The 17,614-nt window shown below is 42.9% G+C and overlaps 1 protein-coding gene across 1 annotated transcript in view; it reads right to left on the reverse strand.

Moving 5' to 3' along the window:
- Nucleotides 1–2,171, reverse strand: part of LOC115135024 (inactive phospholipase D5-like) — a 64,580-nt gene extending 62,409 nt beyond the window's left edge. Inside the window, exon 1 of the mRNA XM_029669214.2 lies at nt 1,858–2,171. Coding sequence (XP_029525074.1) covers nt 1,858–1,863 — 6 coding nt within the window. The 5' untranslated portion in view covers nt 1,864–2,171. The remainder of the gene's footprint in view (nt 1–1,857) is intronic.
- Nucleotides 2,172–17,614: the final 15,443 nt, after the last annotated feature.

A 17,614-nucleotide genomic window follows, 5' to 3' on the forward strand; every position in this document is an offset into this window, starting at 1 on the left:
GTAATCCTTAACTGACCCCGCCAACTGATCTCATAAACTGACCCCACCAACTGCATTGTTGTACAGATGCACAGTTGAGAGCATCCTGTGGGGCTGAATCACCGCCTGGTACGGCAACTGCACCTCCAGAGGGTGGTGCGGTCTACACAACACATCACCGGGGGCAAACTACCTACCCGCCAGGACATTTACAGCACCCAATGTCACAGGAAGGCCAAAAAGATCATCAAGCACAACCACCCGAGCCACTGCTTGTTCACCCCGCTATCATCCAGAAGGCGAGGTCAGTACAGGTGCTTTAAAGCTGGGACCAAGAGACTGAAAAACAGCTTCTATTTCAAGGCCATCAGATTGTTAAATAGCCATCACTAGCACAGAGAGGCTACTGCCTACAAACAGACTTGAAATCATTAGTCCCTTTAATAAATGGAACACTAGTCACTTTAATACTGTTTACATATCTTGCATTACTCATCTCGTATGTATATACTGTATTCTATACCATCTATTGCATCTTAGCCTATGACGCTCTGACATTGCTCATCCACATATTTATATGTTTTTATTCCATTCCTTTACTTAGATTTGTGTGTATTAGGTAGTTGTTGTGAAATTGTTAGATTACTTGTTAGATACTGCTGCACTGTCGGAACTAGAAGCGAAATAATTTCACCATACTCACAATAACATCTGCTGAACACATATGTGACCAATACGATTTGATTTGGAACTACCTGAGGAGGCAGAGGTGAGCCAGTGGTGATGTTTCCATGGGTACCACTCCAAGTAATTCTGGCTTCCCTCTCCTATGGGCTTTCTGCTGGATGAGTTCTGTTAGCTCAGTGTGTATGTGTGTGCGCGCGTTGGCACGCTCTATGCATAGAGATCCTGTCTGCAAGTGGAATTTAGAGAGAAACCCCTCCCCCTCCACTCATTTCCCCACAGGCAGAATAGCAGGTCAGCCTGTGTCATATTGGCTGCATGCTTCAGTTGTCAGCTTTGTTTTGTGCAGCGGTGCTGAAAGAGTGACGGCCGATGCGAGGGAGAGTTGCTGCACTTTGCGCCTTCCCTTACTGCTAAGTGAGCTGTGACACCCCCCAAAGAGGTTGTAAAAAATATCTACACAAACCCTTCAACCCTGTATCCCCGGTCAAACATCCTCAGCATCTCAGTGGTGTCGTCTGCAATGTGACAACAATATGACAGATGACAAAATGACTGGAACCACACCAAATTCCAAAAACATTTGACAAATATGGGAATGACCCACCAACCTTATAAACATTTGAAATCTGGGAATGTTGTTTAGCATGAAACCATGAGCTGTTTCATGTCATGACTAAATGTGGTCAGTAATTTAGTGATATATGTCTTCACAGCAATCTTTATTTAGTGTAACTTCATCCTCAAGCAAACAACCCAGCATCACCTTCAGCAACACTGCCTTCCCCTAAACGTTATACTGTACATCCCCCAACTACTGAAGAGCCCAAATCCCTCACCTATTTTCAATGTCTTCATCAAAAACTACAACCCAGTGGTGTTGTGAAGTACTTAAAAGGCAAGCAAATCAAAATGTACAGTTTGCACTGAGATCAATGACCTCTCAGCTAAGCATATTGTACGTACATACTGTAGCATCAAAAGCTCAGAGAACAACACTGTTCACAGCCAAAAACACATTCACCTGTTTTAAATTTCAAAGTCTCATTGCGAGCTACAACAACACAATCCCACGTAAGCTGACACATGAATGTGAGCTAAAAGATGACACGCCAGCTGGCAACGTTCCTAGTGAAACAGTAGCTGCTGACCTCTCTGAAATTATTTGGCTTTCTTTGAGTGAGTAGAACTCACCTTCATGATGCACCCCTGCGTCGATAGTCCTCTCCGCAGCACACGTGGGTGTGTGTGTGTGTGTGTGTGTGTGCTTGTTTTCTGGGCAGGAGCCTGTTTCTGACAGGGCAGGGGATGCTGTCCCCTCACACGCTCCTATTCCTGTTGGCTGGACAGTGTCCAAATGAAAGGTATAATGTAGAGTGTAGAAACAGGAAGCTACTGAGTCCTGACATGCTATCAATCTCTCCCTCTCTCATACTCTCTCTATTTCTCACTCCATTTTCCCCTTCTCCTTCCCTTTCCCTCACTCGCTCTCCCTCCCCTTCTGTATCTCTTCCTCACACTTCTCCACCCTTTAGTTGGAAACACAGATCGTGAGATTGGGAAAGATAGATGGTCCATTCTCCTCAGCCCTCCTACCTTTCATGATCCTTCCCCCTCTTCTATTCCATCCAATACAAATCCACTCCAGCCATCTTCCCCTCCCTCTGTTCAAGCCATACGGAGTGAGAACCTCAGCCAGAGACAGACCGGTACATCTGGGCAAAATCACAACTCCTGTAGCTCCTCAGTTCTCACACAAAGTCAGACAGGCACACTATATAAATTGATACACACATATGCATGAATAATATTAGTTAGCTCACATGATTCCAAAGGAAATTGTAGTTGGCAGGTCTGTAGTAGATAAATGATAAATCCTCAGCGGGTATTATGAGTTATACACACACTGCACATGTGTAGATTACAAACAAATGATCCACAGCAAAGGAAAGACATTGAACACTATTAGGTGGCATGAAGTGGCAAACTGACAGCAATGTTTTCAAATTTCACATGATTACATCACATGATTATAATATTACCAATAGGATAAGTACCTGCACAGAAATGTATTGCATAGATGAACATTTGTAGCCACCAGGATGACAAAAGAATAACCTGTTTAAAACCAAGGTGCATTTGAATATTACAGGATTATGGAAACCAATGGATTACATTTATACCATTGTGATAGTGACGTTGCAGTGTGTTAGATGTCAGAAAAGACACCACTGGGAACAGACATCAATTCAACGTCTATTCCACGTTGGCAACATAATCCTCCCATACTGTGTACTGAATAAACATTAAGCTACAATCACAAAGATATTGCAAAGCACACACACACACACACTTCTTTGTTATGACCCATGGTATTTCCACAGTCTGATTTAATTTTCACCTTAATTAAAATGATGAATAGTCAACCTTCCCTGCAGCAGTGTTATAACACACAGCCACCAACAGAGGGCAGTCTCCACACACTGTTTTCCTACAACACAGGCATGATCTGCTGTACAGTGTACATGTATCCCATAAATATAAACATGTCAAATCTGCCATCGACTTCAATCACCAAACAAAAGTAAATCATCTGTGAGGGTGTCATCTTGAGCGTCTGGTCAAATCCATAGGTGTCTAATCCGATTTCTGTCTGGCCACTGCTGACCGTCTAACAGCCCATCTTCTCTGACTCGGTTAGTGTTTGATCCATCAGACAACCTGAGCTGAATTATCAGATACATCTGTCTCTGCTCTTTTGTCTGCTTTCTCCATCCAATCTAGCCAGCTGCTGATCTGCTCTGCTGTTGTTCTGCCTTAGTGTGCTATACAGTATTTATTACTGCAGTTCTATTCTATTGGTCAGTGCTATCTGATCTACAGAGTGTATCTGTGTTGTGTTGGACAGTGTACTGTGCATTTCTGGATAATGAAGCACCCAGCTGACTGCAGCAGAGGAGAGGAACAATAGACATTCTACAGGCCCAAGGCCAGGAAAGCCATAGCTCAGATCATTGGCTATGAGCAGGGCAGATAAAGGCACACGGTATACTACTACCTGAGAGGGGTAGAGGGAGGGGGGCTGGCAAGCATATCCCCCCACAGATGACAGCCAGCAGAAACAAAACCAGATTACTGCACCATCCTGCCTTTGAACTACAATATTATATTCAATGTCATATACTGTAGCTGTTTAAGAGTATGTGATGACGCAAAGCAAAGCCATGGATATTACGATGCTTGGTTCCAATTCCAGACATGACAGCTTGAAAAACAAAGAATTAAAACGAACAATGATAGCAGCTGTTTGATCTGATTTGTTACAGATAAAGCCACCTCACTACCTCAGAATGTGTTTACCTGGAAAAACTGAACCAGTAGTTCCTTGAAATGCATCCATCACTCAGTAAAGGTCTTCTTCAGGAGAAAAAAATATTGTGTTGCAGAAGAAGATTAAGTTTAGGTTTTGATCCTATGTATTGAAAGGTTTTCCCCCTTATGTATTTACAAACAGTACCCATCAGACTACAGTGATAAACTCCCAGTCAAAATATGGTGCTGACCATGAAAATCCTATCAATTATCATATCAGGACAATTCAATCAAAAGTGCTGGTTCACATTCATTTACATTTGTGAAATATCAAGTCCATCTACAAATGTTGAAGATATTATTTCCTCCCCCCCAATAACCATCACCATGACTGCTAACAGTATTTCCACTGAGGTCTAATTATCACACTTACATAAATGCATTTGAAACAATATTTCAGGGGTGTGAAAATATATAATGGGAATGCGGGGGGGGATGTCGGAGAAAGAAATGTACGAGTGATATGTGTTGCAATTGCCTTTGCACAATTTCATTAGATTTGGATTTCATTAGATCTGAGACACTACACAATTGACAGCCCCAATTCATCTTATACCACTCCCAGTCCTTCAGTGTCTCCTAATGTTCCTAAAATGATCTCATATGAATCTCTGAAATATAAGAGTAAAAAGGACATTTTTTTTAGCAATGGTCCTGCAGTGAAGCGATGAGAATACTGTCACTGGTCAGGGTTTAAGGTGGTGTCAGATCTTTACAGATACACTCTTAGAAAAAAAGGGTTCCAAACGGTTTCTTCGGCTGTCCCCATAGGATAACCCTTTTTGGTTCCAGGTAGAACTCTTGGGTTCTATGTAGAACACTGTGGAAAAGGTTCTACTTGGAACCAAAAAGGGTTCTACCTGGAACCAAAAAGGGTTCGCCTAGTGGGAGAGGCGAAGAACACTTTTAGGTTCTAGATGAGCTTTTTTTCTAAGCTTGTACATCCAGTCGTTAAATTGCTTTATGAATGAGTGGGAGAATCGGTGATAAAATAATGTCCTTCCAAGTGCACTTTCTACTGTCAATACAGTATAGAAACAAAAACAATCCAACAAGATTTACGTCTGATAAAGAAAACAATATCAACTTTTGTATCTATCCATTTACACTTTGCCAAGCAGGAGATGACCAGGACGCTGTTGAGAACAATATTCTGGTCAACAATACTGATAAAAGTAATGGTCGCCACGTCAACAATACTGATAATAGTAATGATCCCCACGTCAACAATACTGATAAAAGTAATGGCCCCCACGTCAACAATACTGATAATAGTAATGGTCCCCACTTCAACAATACTGATAATAGTAATGGTCCCCACTTCAACAATACTGATAATAGTAATGGTCCCCACGTTCAACAATACTGATAATAGTAATGGTCCCCACTTCAACAATACTTCAACAATACTGATAATAGTAATGGTCCCCACTGATAATAGTAATGGTCAACAATACTGATAATAGTAATGGCCCCCTAAACGATACTGATAATAGTAATGGTCAACAATACTGATAATAGTAATGGTCCCCCATCAACAATACGTTCAACAATACGATCAACAATACTGATAATAAGTCAACAAATGGTCCCCACTTCAACAATACTGATAATAGTAATGGTCCCCACGTTAAACGATACTGATAATAGTAATGGTCCTCACGTTAAACGATACTGATAATAGTAATGGTCCCCACTTCAACAATACTGATAATAGAAATGGTCCCCACGTTAAACGATACTGATAATAGTAATGGTCCCCACGTTAAACGATACTGATAATAGTAATGGTCCCCACGTTAAACGATACTGATAATAGTAATGGTCCCCACGTTAAACGATACTGATAATAGTAATGGTCCCCACTTCAACAATACTGATAATAGTAATGGTCCCCACTTCAACAATACTGATGGTCACTTAGCCGGCAGTACAAATGCATATTTCAGAAAGCTATGATTAACAATGCTATTACGAAACAATTTTTTATTTTTTTATTTTTTTTATTTCACCTTTATTTAACCAGGTAGGCTAGTTGAGAACAAGTTCTCATTTGCAACTGCGACCTGGCCAAGATAAAGCATAGCAGTGTGAACAGACAACACAGAGTTACACATGGAATAAACAATTAACAAGTCAATAACACAGTAGAAAAAAAATGGGCAGTCTATATACAATGTGTGCAAAAGGCATGAGGAGGTAGGCGAATAATACAATTTTGCAGATTAACACTGGGGTGATAAATGATCAGATGGTCATGTACAGGTAGAGATATTGGTGTGCAAAAGAGCAGAAAAGTAAATAAAAAAATTAAAAAAACAGTATAAAAACAGTATGGGAATGAGGTAGGTGAAAATGGGTGGGCTATTTACCAATAGACTATGTACAGCTGCAGCGATCGGTTAGCTGCTCGGATAGCTGATGTTTGAAGTTGGTGAGGGAGATAAAAGTCTCCAACTTCAGCGATTTTGCAGTTCGTTCCAGTCACAGGCAGCAGAGTACTGGAACGAAAGGCGGCCAAATGAGGTGTTGGCTTTAGGGATGATCAGTGAGATACACCTGCTGGAGCGTGTGCTACGGATGGGTGTTGCCATCGTGACCAGTGAACTGAGATAAGGCGGAGCTTTACCTAGCATGGACTTGTAGATGACCTGGAGCCAGTGGGTCTGGCGACGAATATGTAGCGAGGGCCAGCCGACTAGAGCATACAAGTCGCAGTGGTGGGTGGTATAAGGTGCTTTGGTGACAAAACGGATGGCACTATGATAGACTGCATCCAGTTTGCTGAGTAGAGTGTTGGAAGCCATTTTGTAGATGACATCGCCGAAATCGAGGATCGGTAGGATAGTCAGTTTTACTAGGGTAAGCTTGGCGGCGTGAGTGAATGAGGCTTTGTTGCGGAATAGAAAGCAGACTCTTGATTTGATTTTCGATTGGAGATGTTTGATGTGAGTCTGGAAGGAGAGTTTGCAGTCTAGCCAGACACCTAGGTACTTATAGATGTCCACATATTCAAGGTCGGAACCATCCAGGGTGGTGATGCTAGTCGGGCATGCAGGTGCAGGCAGCGATCGGTTGAAAAGCATGCATTTGGTTTTACTCGCGTTTAAGAGCAGTTGGAGGCCACGGAAGGAGTGCTGTATGGCATTGAAGCTCATTTGGAGGTTAGATAGCACAGTGTCCAATGACGGGCCGAAAGTATATAGAATGGTGTCGTCTGCGTAGAGGTGGATCAGGAATCGCCCGCAGCAAGAGCAACATCATTGATATATACAGAGAAAAGAGTCGGCCCGAGAATTGAACCCTGTGGCACCCCCATAGAGACTGCCAGAGGACCGGACAGCATGCCCTCCGATTTGACACACTGAACTCTGTCTGCAAAGTAATTGGTGAACCAGGCAAGGCAGTCATCCGAGAAACCGAGGCTATTGAGTCTGCCGATAAGAATATGGTGATTGACAGAGTCGAAAGCCTTGGCGAGGTCGATGAAGACGGCTGCACAGTACTGTCTTTTATCGATGGCGGTAATGATATCGTTTAGTACCTTGAGCGTGGCTGAGGTGCACCCGTGACCGGCTCGAAACCAGATTGCACAGCAGAGAAGGTACGGTGGGATTCGAGATGGTCAGTGACCTGTTTGTTGACTTGGCTTTCGAAGACCTTAGATAGGCAGGGCAGGATGGATATAGGTCTATAGCAGTTTGGGTCCAGGGTGTCTCCCCTTTGAAGAGGGGGATGACTGCGGCAGCTTTCAATCCTTGGGGATTTCAGACGATATGAAAGAGAGGTTGAACAGGCTGGTAATAGGGGTTGCGACAATGGCGGCAGATAGTTTCAGAAATAGAGGGTCCAGATTGTCAAGCCCAGCTGATTTGTACGGGTCTAGGTTTTGCAGCTCTTTCAGAACATCTGCTATCTGGATTTGGGTAAAGGAGAACCTGGAGAGGCTTGGGCGAGGGCTGCGGGGGGCGGAGCTGTTGGCCGAGGTTGGAGTAGCCAGGCGGAAGGCATGGCCAGCCATTGAGAAGTGCTTATTGAAGCTTTCGATAATCGTGGATTTATCGGTGGAGACCGTGTTACCTAGCCTCAGTGCAGTGGGCAGCTGGGAGGAGGTGCTCTTGTTCTCCATGGACTTCACAGTGTCCCAGAACTTTTTGGAGTTGGAGCTACAGGATGCAAACTTCTGCCTGAAGAAGCTGGCCTTAGCTTTCCTGACTGACTGCGTGTATTGGTTCCTGACTTCCCTGAACAGTTGCATATCACGGGGGCTATTCGATGCTATTGCAGTCCGCCACAGGATGTTTTTGTGCTGGTCGAGGGCAGTCAGGTCTGGAGTGAACCAAGGGGAACTATCTACAGTTATGCATAATACACATGGAAGTTCAATGCCTTAAGTGCAGAGGGGATTTGAGTAAACTATATTTGGCCAATGTGTCTGACATAGACGTTAGATAAGCCTACAGGGAGGAATAAAAATAGCATAAATAGGAAAGTATACCAGTTTCATTTGAGGACCAGGATGTTGACAACTGTGCCATACAGATTGCAAAATAGTTGGGAAGAGATTTTTGATGTACCGATTCCATGGTACAGGGTGTATGAGTTGATATATAAAACAACGCAAGATTCAAGACTTCGTGTTTTTCAGCTAAAATTATTATATAGAATTCTTGCCACCAACAAAATGTTGAAAATTTGGGGCATATAATCATCGAAGCTCTGCAGATTTTGTTGCGAGGATACAGAATCAATAGACCATTTATTTTGGGATTGCCCTCAGGTAGCCTGTTTCTGGTCTCAGGTTCAGGAATGGCTGAAAATGTATAACATTGATCTATAATTGACCCTAGAAATAGTACTGATAGGAGATCTGGAGAGACCGGGTCAGTCAATACCTAATATACTAACACTCTTAGTAAAAGTATTTATCTTCAACATGCAATCTGTAGATTCTATTAAATTAGATAGATTGAAATTGTATGTTAAACATCATAGTATAGTTGAAAGATATGTGTTGCATAGAAACACGAAGTGGGTGGCCAGCAGAGATAGATGGGATGGGCTGAGGGTGACCAGCAGAGATAGATGGGATGGATGGACTGAGGGTGACCAGCAGAGATAGATGGGATGGGCTGAGGGTGTCCAGCAGAGATAGATGGGATGGGCTGAGGGTGACCAGCAGAGATAGATGGGATGGGCTGAGGGTGACCAGCAGAGATAGATGGAATGGGCTGAGGGTGTCCAGCAGAGATAGATGGGATGGGCTGAGGGTGACCAGCAGAGATAGATGGGATGGCCTGAGGGAAGCTGAGGGTTGGTATGTGGAATTGGAGGGAATGGAGTTGCTGTGTGAGAGAGAGAATGATGGTCAAAAGATGAAGGAAAAAATAAATAAATAAACACATACAAGAACACACACATACATGTAATAGTGCCAGACATGCACACAAACATATAAAGTAGGCATTGCTGTTAAAATTTCAGTTGTCCTTGATGTCCTTTGTTTTTAATTTGTTGATTTTTGTTGTTGTTGCATTGTTGTTTGGGGGGGGGGGGGGCTGTGGGAGAGGTCTCGAATGGTTGAGGGACAGCAATTGGGGAACTGTGGGGGACCATGTTTGATAGTGTCTTGATGCTGTATTGTTTGTCCTTCATGTTCTAATAATTTAATGTTACCCCTTCCTTGTGTCTTTTGTAATAAATAATCATTTAAAACATTTAAAAAATTAAAACATCTACAGGGTCAAGTACTTGTGTGTGTCTGCGATTTGGAAATGTCTGGTGCTTTTTTAAATTGTACCTTTATTTAACCAGGTAGGCAAGTTGAGAACAAGTTCTCATTTACAATTGCGACCTGGCCAAGATAAAGCAAAGCAGTTCGAAACATACAACACAGAGTTACACAGAGTAAAACAAACATACAGTCAATAATACAGTAGAAAAATACGTCTATATACAAAATGTGCACAAATGAGGTGAGATAAGGGAGGTAAAGGCAAAGGCCATAGTGGCGAAGTAAATACAATATAGCAAGTAAAACATTGGAATGGTAGATTTGCAGTGGAAGAATGTGCAAAGTAGAAATAGAAATAATGGGCTGCAAAGGAGCAAAATAAATAAATAAATAAGGTAGGGGAAGCGGTAGTTGTTTGGGCTAAATTATAGATGGGCTATGTACAGGTGCAGTAATCAGTAAGCTGCTCTTACAGCTGGTGCTTAAAGCTAGTGAGGGAGATGTGTTTCCAGTTTCAGAGATTTTTGTAGTTCGTTCCAGTCATTGGCAGCAGAGAACTGAAAGGAGAAGCGGCCAAAGAAGGAATTGGCTTTGGGGGTGACCAGAGAGATATACCTGCTGGAGCACGTGCTACAGGTGGGTGCTGCTATGGTGACCAGCGAGCTGAGATAAGGGGGGACTTTACCTAGCAGGGTCTTGTAGATGACCTGGAGCCAGTGGGTTTGGCGACGAGTATGAAGCGAGGGCCAGCCAACGAGAGCGTACAGGTCGCGGTGTCGGGTAGTATATGGGGCTTTGGTGACCAAACGGATGGCACTGTGATAGACAGCATCCAATTTATTGAGTAGGGTATTGGAGGGTATTTTGTAAATGACATTGCCGAAGTCGAGGATCGATAGGATGTTCAGTTTTACAAAGGTATGTTTGGCAGCATGAGTGAAGGATGCTTTGTTGCGAAATAGGAAGCCAATTCTAGATTTAACTTTGGATTGGAGATGTTTGATGTGAGTCTGGAAGGAGAGTTCACAGTCTAACCAGACACCTAGGTATTTGTAGTTGTCCACATATTCTAAGTCAGAACCGTCCAGTGTAGTGATGCTAGACGGGCGGGCAGGTGCGGGCAGCGATCTGCTGAAGAGCATGCATTAAGTTTTACTTGTATTTAAGAGCAGTTGGAGGCCACGGAAGGAGAGTTGTATGGCATTGAAGCTCGTCTGGAGGGTTGTTAACACAGTGTCCAAAGATGGGCCAGAAGTATACAGAATGGTGTCGTCTGCGTAGAGGTGGATCAGAGACTCACCAGCAGCAAGAGCGACATCATTGATGTATACAGAGAAGAGAGTCGGCCCAATAATTGAACCCTGTGGCACCCCCATAGAGACTGCCAGAGGCCCGGACAACAGGCCCTCCGATTTGACACACTGAACTCTATCAGAGAAGTAGTTGGTGAACCAGGCGAGGCAATCATTTGAGAAACCAAGGCTACTGAGTCTGCCGATGAGGATGTGGTGATTGACAGAGTCGAAAGCCTTGGCCAGGTCAATGAATAAGGCTGCCCAGTATTGTTTCTTATCGATGGCGGTTAAGATATCGTTTAGGACCTTGAGCAGGTCTTGAGGGTTGGGGCTGAACCATTACTGAAGCGGGGTACCCTATAATGGTTTACCAGGTCCGACCTGACAGTTGAGATGATGAATAAAAAGTAATAGGAGTCGGATGCATATGGAGAATATACAACAACCTTCTGTATTAACCTGACATACCATAGAAGTTGGCTATCAGGATAGCTTACTATTCCTATTGATTTAATTCAAAATAGCTGTTCAATAGATTTTGAAACCTACTGTAGTTTTACTTATTGTTTTCCATGATAATAGTGATGCATCTTACAATTCCCAAAATACATACTGTATGTGCATAAAATGGAGAACAAAAATTCATTTTATCACAATGACTCAAGCCAATTTACAGTAGGCTAATCATTATACTAAGTAGACTAAGTAGATGAGCAGTAGACTAAGTATACTTTATAGTACAGTATACCTTACAGTAGACTAAAGTATACTGTACATCGACTTATAGTACACTAAGTCAACTTTACAGTAGACTATGCAGTAGACTAAGCCAGAACCTACACTGTGAGGGCTGATATAGTACGGTCTCTGAAGGTTTGCTTCATGGGACCCACTGGAGCCGTATGACAGAGAATCAACCAGCAGTGTGTCGGCCTGCTCTGAGTTAGCAGGATTAGACATGGCCCATCTGCCCTGTCTAATGAGCACGTACGCACACACACACACACACACACACACGCACGCACACACGCACGCACACACACACACACGCACGCACGCACACGCACGTAGAAAACCACAAGCGAACCCGTGTCATTATCTCGATGCAGATGCATGCCTCTCCCACTACTGGAATCATTGTTTTGTTGAACAACTGGAAAGTATAAGTTAAAAGATAGTCATAATAGAATCACCTCTGTCATTCCAACCAATGACCGTTTGGTTACTGGCCGAACATTAACTGCTAAGCTACCTGCCGCCAGCGTCATGTCATTACAGAAAGTGTTTGTGTGAGTGTCAAATAAAATTGTATTTGTCACGTGCTTCGTTGCAAAACAGCTGTAGACTAACAGTGAAATGCTTACTTACGGGTAATTGCTCAATATGAAAAATTCAACCCAATTTTTTTTTCGATGTGCAGGAGTACGAGGTATAAGAGGTAGCTAGTATGTATACAGTGCCTTCGGAAAGTATTCAGACCCTTTCGCTTTGTCCACATTTAGCTACTTTACAGCCTTGTTCTAAAATGGTTAAAAAAACAATACCCCATAATGACAAAGTGAAAACAGAAATACCATTTAATTGATTGGACATGATTTGGAAAGGTACACATGTATTTATAAAGGTCCCACAGTTGACAGCACGTGTCAGAGTAAAAACCAAGCCATGAGGTCGAAAGAATTGTCCATAGATCTCTGAGACAGGATTGTGTAGAGGCACAGATCTGGGGAAGAGTGACAAAACATTTCTGCAGCATTGAAGGTCCCCAAGAACACAGTGGCCTCCATCATTCTTAAATGGAAGAAGTTTGGAACCACCAAACTAGAGCTGGCCGCCCAGCCAAACTGAGCAATCGAGTGAGAAGGGCCTTGGTCAGGGAGGTGACCAAGAACCCAATGGTCACTCTGACGGAGCTCTAGAGTTCCTCTGTCGAGATGGGAGAACCTTCCAGAAGGGCAACCACATCTGCAGCACTCTACCAATCAGGCCTTTATGATAGAGTAGCCAGACAGAAGCCGCTACTCAGTAAAAGGCACATGACAGCCCGCTTGTAGTTTGCCAAAAGGCACCTAAAGACTCTCAGACCATGAGAAACAAGATGCTCTGGTCTGACGAAACCAAGATTGACCTCTTTGGCCTGGAAGAAGAAGAAGAAGAAGAAGAAACCTGGCACCATCCCTTCGGTGAAGCATGGTGGTGGCAGCATCATGCTGTGGGGATGTTTTTCAGCGGCAGGGACTGAGAGACTAGTCAGGATCGAGGCATAGATGAATGGAGAAAAGTACAGAGAGATCCTTGATGAAAAATTGCTTCAGAGCACTTAGGACCTCAGATTGTGGCAAAGGTTCACCTTCCAACAGGACAACGACCCTATGCACAGTCAAGACAACGCAGGAGAGACTTCGGGACAAGTCTCTGAATGTGCTTTGGTGGAGTAAAAAGTAAAAAGAGTAAAAGAGCCCGTACTTGAACCCGATCAAACATCTCTGGAAAGACCTGAAAATAGCTGTGCAGCAACACTCCCCATCCAACTTGACAGAGCTTGAGAGGATCTGCAAAGAAGAATAGGAGAAACTCCCTAATTACAGGAGTGCCAAGCTTGTAGCATCATACCTAAGAAGATTCGAGGCTGTAATCTCTGCCAAAGGTGCTTCAACAAAGTACTGAGTAAAGTGTTTGAATACTTATGTAAATGTCATAGTTTTTTGCAAAAAAACATTTAAACCAGTTTTTGCTTTGTCATTATGGGGTATTGTGTGTAGCTTGATGAGGGAAAACAACTATGTAATCCTTTTTAAAATAAGTCTGTAAAGTAACAAAATATGGAACAAGTAAAGGGGTCTGAATACTTTGACTGCACTGTATGTAGATTCTCACAAATTGTTATGGTGCAATGTAAATTAAAGCTCAAAGCCGCCTGCATCACTTCCGTTAGACCATAACATTGAGGTCCTTAGCTCTTCTTTTAGGCTTGATGATAGCACCCTCTGCTGTATCTGTAGCTATAGTGGCCAATGTGCCACATACAGTCGTGGCCAAAAGTTTTGAGAATGACACAAATATTAATTTTCACAAAGTCTGCTGCCTCAGTTTGTATGATGGCAATTTGCATCTACTCCAGAATGTTATGAAGAGTGAATCCCCCAAAAACATTTCCACTGCATTTCAGCCCTGCCACAAAAGGACCAGCTGACATCATGTCTGTGATTTTCTCGTTAACACAAGTGTGAGTGTTGACGAGGACAAGGCTGGAGATCGCTCTGTCATGCTGATTGAGTTCGAATAACAGACTGTAAGCTTCAAAAGGAGGGTGGTGCTTGGAATCATTGTTCTTCCTCTGTCAACCATGGTTACCGGCAAGGAAATGTTATCATTGCTTTGCACAAAAAGGGGTTCACAGGCAAGGGATATTGCTGCCAGTAAGATTGCACCTAAATCAACCATTTATCGGATCATCAAGAACATTAAGGAGAGCGGTTAAATTGTTGTGAAGAAGGCTTCAGGGCGCCCCAAGAAAGTCCAGCAAGCGCCAGGACCCTGTCCTGAAGTTGATTAAGCTGCGGGATCGGGGCACCACCAGTACAGAGCTTGCTCAGGGATGGCAGCAGGCAGGTGTAAGTACATCTGCACGTACAGTGAGGCGAAGACTTTTGGAGGATGGCCTGGTGTCAAGAAGGGCAGCAAAGAAGCCACTTCTCTCCAGGAAAAACATCAGGGACAGACTGATATTCTGCAAAATGTACAGGAATTGGACTGCTGAGGACGGGGGTATAGTCATTTTCTCTGATGAATCCCCTTTCCGATTTTTTGGGTATCTGGAAAAAAGCTTGTCTGGAGGAGACAAGGTGAGCACTACCATCAGTCCTGTGTCATGCCAACAGTAAAGCATCCTGAGACCATTCATGTGTGGGGTTGCTTCTCAGCCAAGGGAGTGGGCTCACTCACACTTTTGCATAAGAACACAGCCATGAATAAAGAATGGTACCAGCACATCCCCCAAGAGCAACTTTTCCCAACCATCCAGGAACAGTTTGGTGACAAACAATGCCTTTTCCAGCATGATGGAGCACCTTGCCATAAGACAAAAGTGATAACTAAGTGGCTCGGGGAAAAAAACATCAATATTTTGGGCCCATGGCCAGGAAGCTCCCCAGACCTTAATCCCATTGAGAACTTGTGGTCAATCCTCAAGAGGCGGGTGGACAAACAAAACCCCACAAATTCGGACAAACTCCAAGCATTGATTATGCAAGAATGGCCTGCCATCAGTCAGGATGTGGCCCAGAAGTTAATTGACAGCATGCCAAGGCGAATTGCAGAGGTCTTGAAAAAGAAGGGTCAACACTGCAAATATTAACTCTTTGCATCAACTTCATGTAATTGTCAATAAACACATTTGACACTTATGAAATGCTTGTAATTATACTTCAATATTTCATAGTAACATCTGACAAAAATATCTGAAGACACTGAAGCAGCAAACTTTGTGAATATTAATATTTGTGTCATTCTCAAAACATTTGGCCATGCCTGTAGACAAATACTGGACGGTAAGGCTCTGTAGTGTTGTCATGTTCTATTGTTGCTCTGTAATATCAAAACCAATGCTTTCCAAGCTAAACTAAAACATTATCCTCATTTATCTTTCATCTCCCTGATGTAGCTCCTGGTGTAGCTTCCCCAGGTGGATGGTTTGATGTGTCTGTACAGTACATTGGGGTTTTCTTGCTACTGTCAGCTCAGATGTAAGAAAAACTCAATCACAACGCATAAAACATCTAATAAACCCTACATTTATTGAGGACATTTTTTATGTTTGAATTAAACTATGATGACGAAACAACAGCTTCACTCATACCCTTGGTAGAGGAGAAAGTTTGGAAGTAAAAGCTTAGTTGGCAAGTCTACAAGTTGATGCAATGGTTCTTGTCATTTCAGGTCATAACTAACACTTTGATGGTTGGGGGATGGAATGTGGGGTCCGTGTGGTAACAGCAGAGACAAGGTTGTGCCTGAACTGTCCCTTATCTTTAACTCTAACAGACATTGAGGAAACGGGCGAGAAGGCAGGCTTGTCAGACCTGGCAGTTGATTTGATTAGTTTTACTGTCACAGCTAAGGGTTTTTCAATCTCTCCCTGAGAAGAAACCCGCTCTGGACACTCTGCACCCTGTTGGGAGGCTGACTACCATTTGCCATAGAAGAAAGGTTCTCTTGCATCAATACACTCAACCTGCAAAGTTCAAAGGCACTATAACTAAGGCAATGTGTCTTACATCTTTAGATCAAACACTGCTCACATACAGCTCTGCTTCTTATTGAACTAGAGAATGCCTCTCCCATGATACCATTCACCTAGCTGCTAGTCTGTTTACCAAGAAACAAAACAGGCTACTGATTTATTTGTTAAGATCCCCAATTAGCCGTTACTAATGCAACAGCTAGGCTACTCTTTCTGTAATTGGACACATCGAACACGAGTTGAGAATGATTATTCCTGCCACCGGTCAAAGCTCTATAAACAAAGCAGCTCACAGCTACACACTTTGAAATACCATTTTCTCTGTTCAATTCAACTTTGAAGTAGACTTCTCTGATGCGATTCTGGAGACAAAAAAAAAAAACACTGAACCGGATTCTTCTGGGAGTCCTAACTCACACAGATAACTCCTCCTCTCCATAGATAACTGGAGTATACATCACTCATCTCTCATGGGAGTGAGACAATTTGCCCAGCTGTGTTCTACTAGTGGAAGCTTCCTGACAGGAGGGGACAGATGGTACTGATGTTGAAGGATGTTTTATTTGAGACTTGACATTCTCAAATTCCTTCATATGAACATTGACCAGGGGAGTTTAGCTAGAGGTCATACCCAATGTAATTTGACATATCAAACACTAGATGGGTTATAAGAATGATTATTTCTGCCTTTAGTCAAAGCTATATAGACGAAGCAGCACACTGCTATTAATTATACCTTTATGTCAACAAGGAACACAGACTGAGACCAAGGTCTCTTTTACAGCTGGGCCCTGCGTATACATGTTAACACATACAGTTTAGGTACAATGCTTAAGAAACTACACAAGACAAACAAAACAATCACAGATAATACCATTTTTTAAAAAATGTTTAAATACAGCAACAGATTATATTTACACACAGGTTATCCCCCTAACAGCACAAGAACTTGCATTACCCGAAACAGTTGCAAGCAATACAAAAATGAAAATGCTCCAATAAATATTTCAAATGAGCAAGTGGGACAAGAGTCTCAAGTTTAAGTTTAGTCTGCAGGCTATTCCATAGGCAAGGAGCGTAACAGGAAAAGGCAGCCATACCCAACTCTGTGGAAGTCGCATGGGCCTCAAGATGAGTGATGATAAATAAGAATGTAGCTTATTCAGAAATGCTTTACAGACAAACACGAGAGCATGTTGTTCTTGTCTCACGGACAGCGAAGTCCAACCCACATTATGATATAAAACACAGTGGTGAGTTCTGTAGCTAGCACCCGTAATAAACCTGAGTGGTGAGTTCTGTAGCTAG

The sequence above is a fragment of the Oncorhynchus nerka genome, linkage group LG10 (assembly GCF_034236695.1).
Source record: "Oncorhynchus nerka isolate Pitt River linkage group LG10, Oner_Uvic_2.0, whole genome shotgun sequence".
In the NCBI taxonomy this organism is placed as follows: domain Eukaryota; kingdom Metazoa; phylum Chordata; class Actinopteri; order Salmoniformes; family Salmonidae; genus Oncorhynchus; species Oncorhynchus nerka.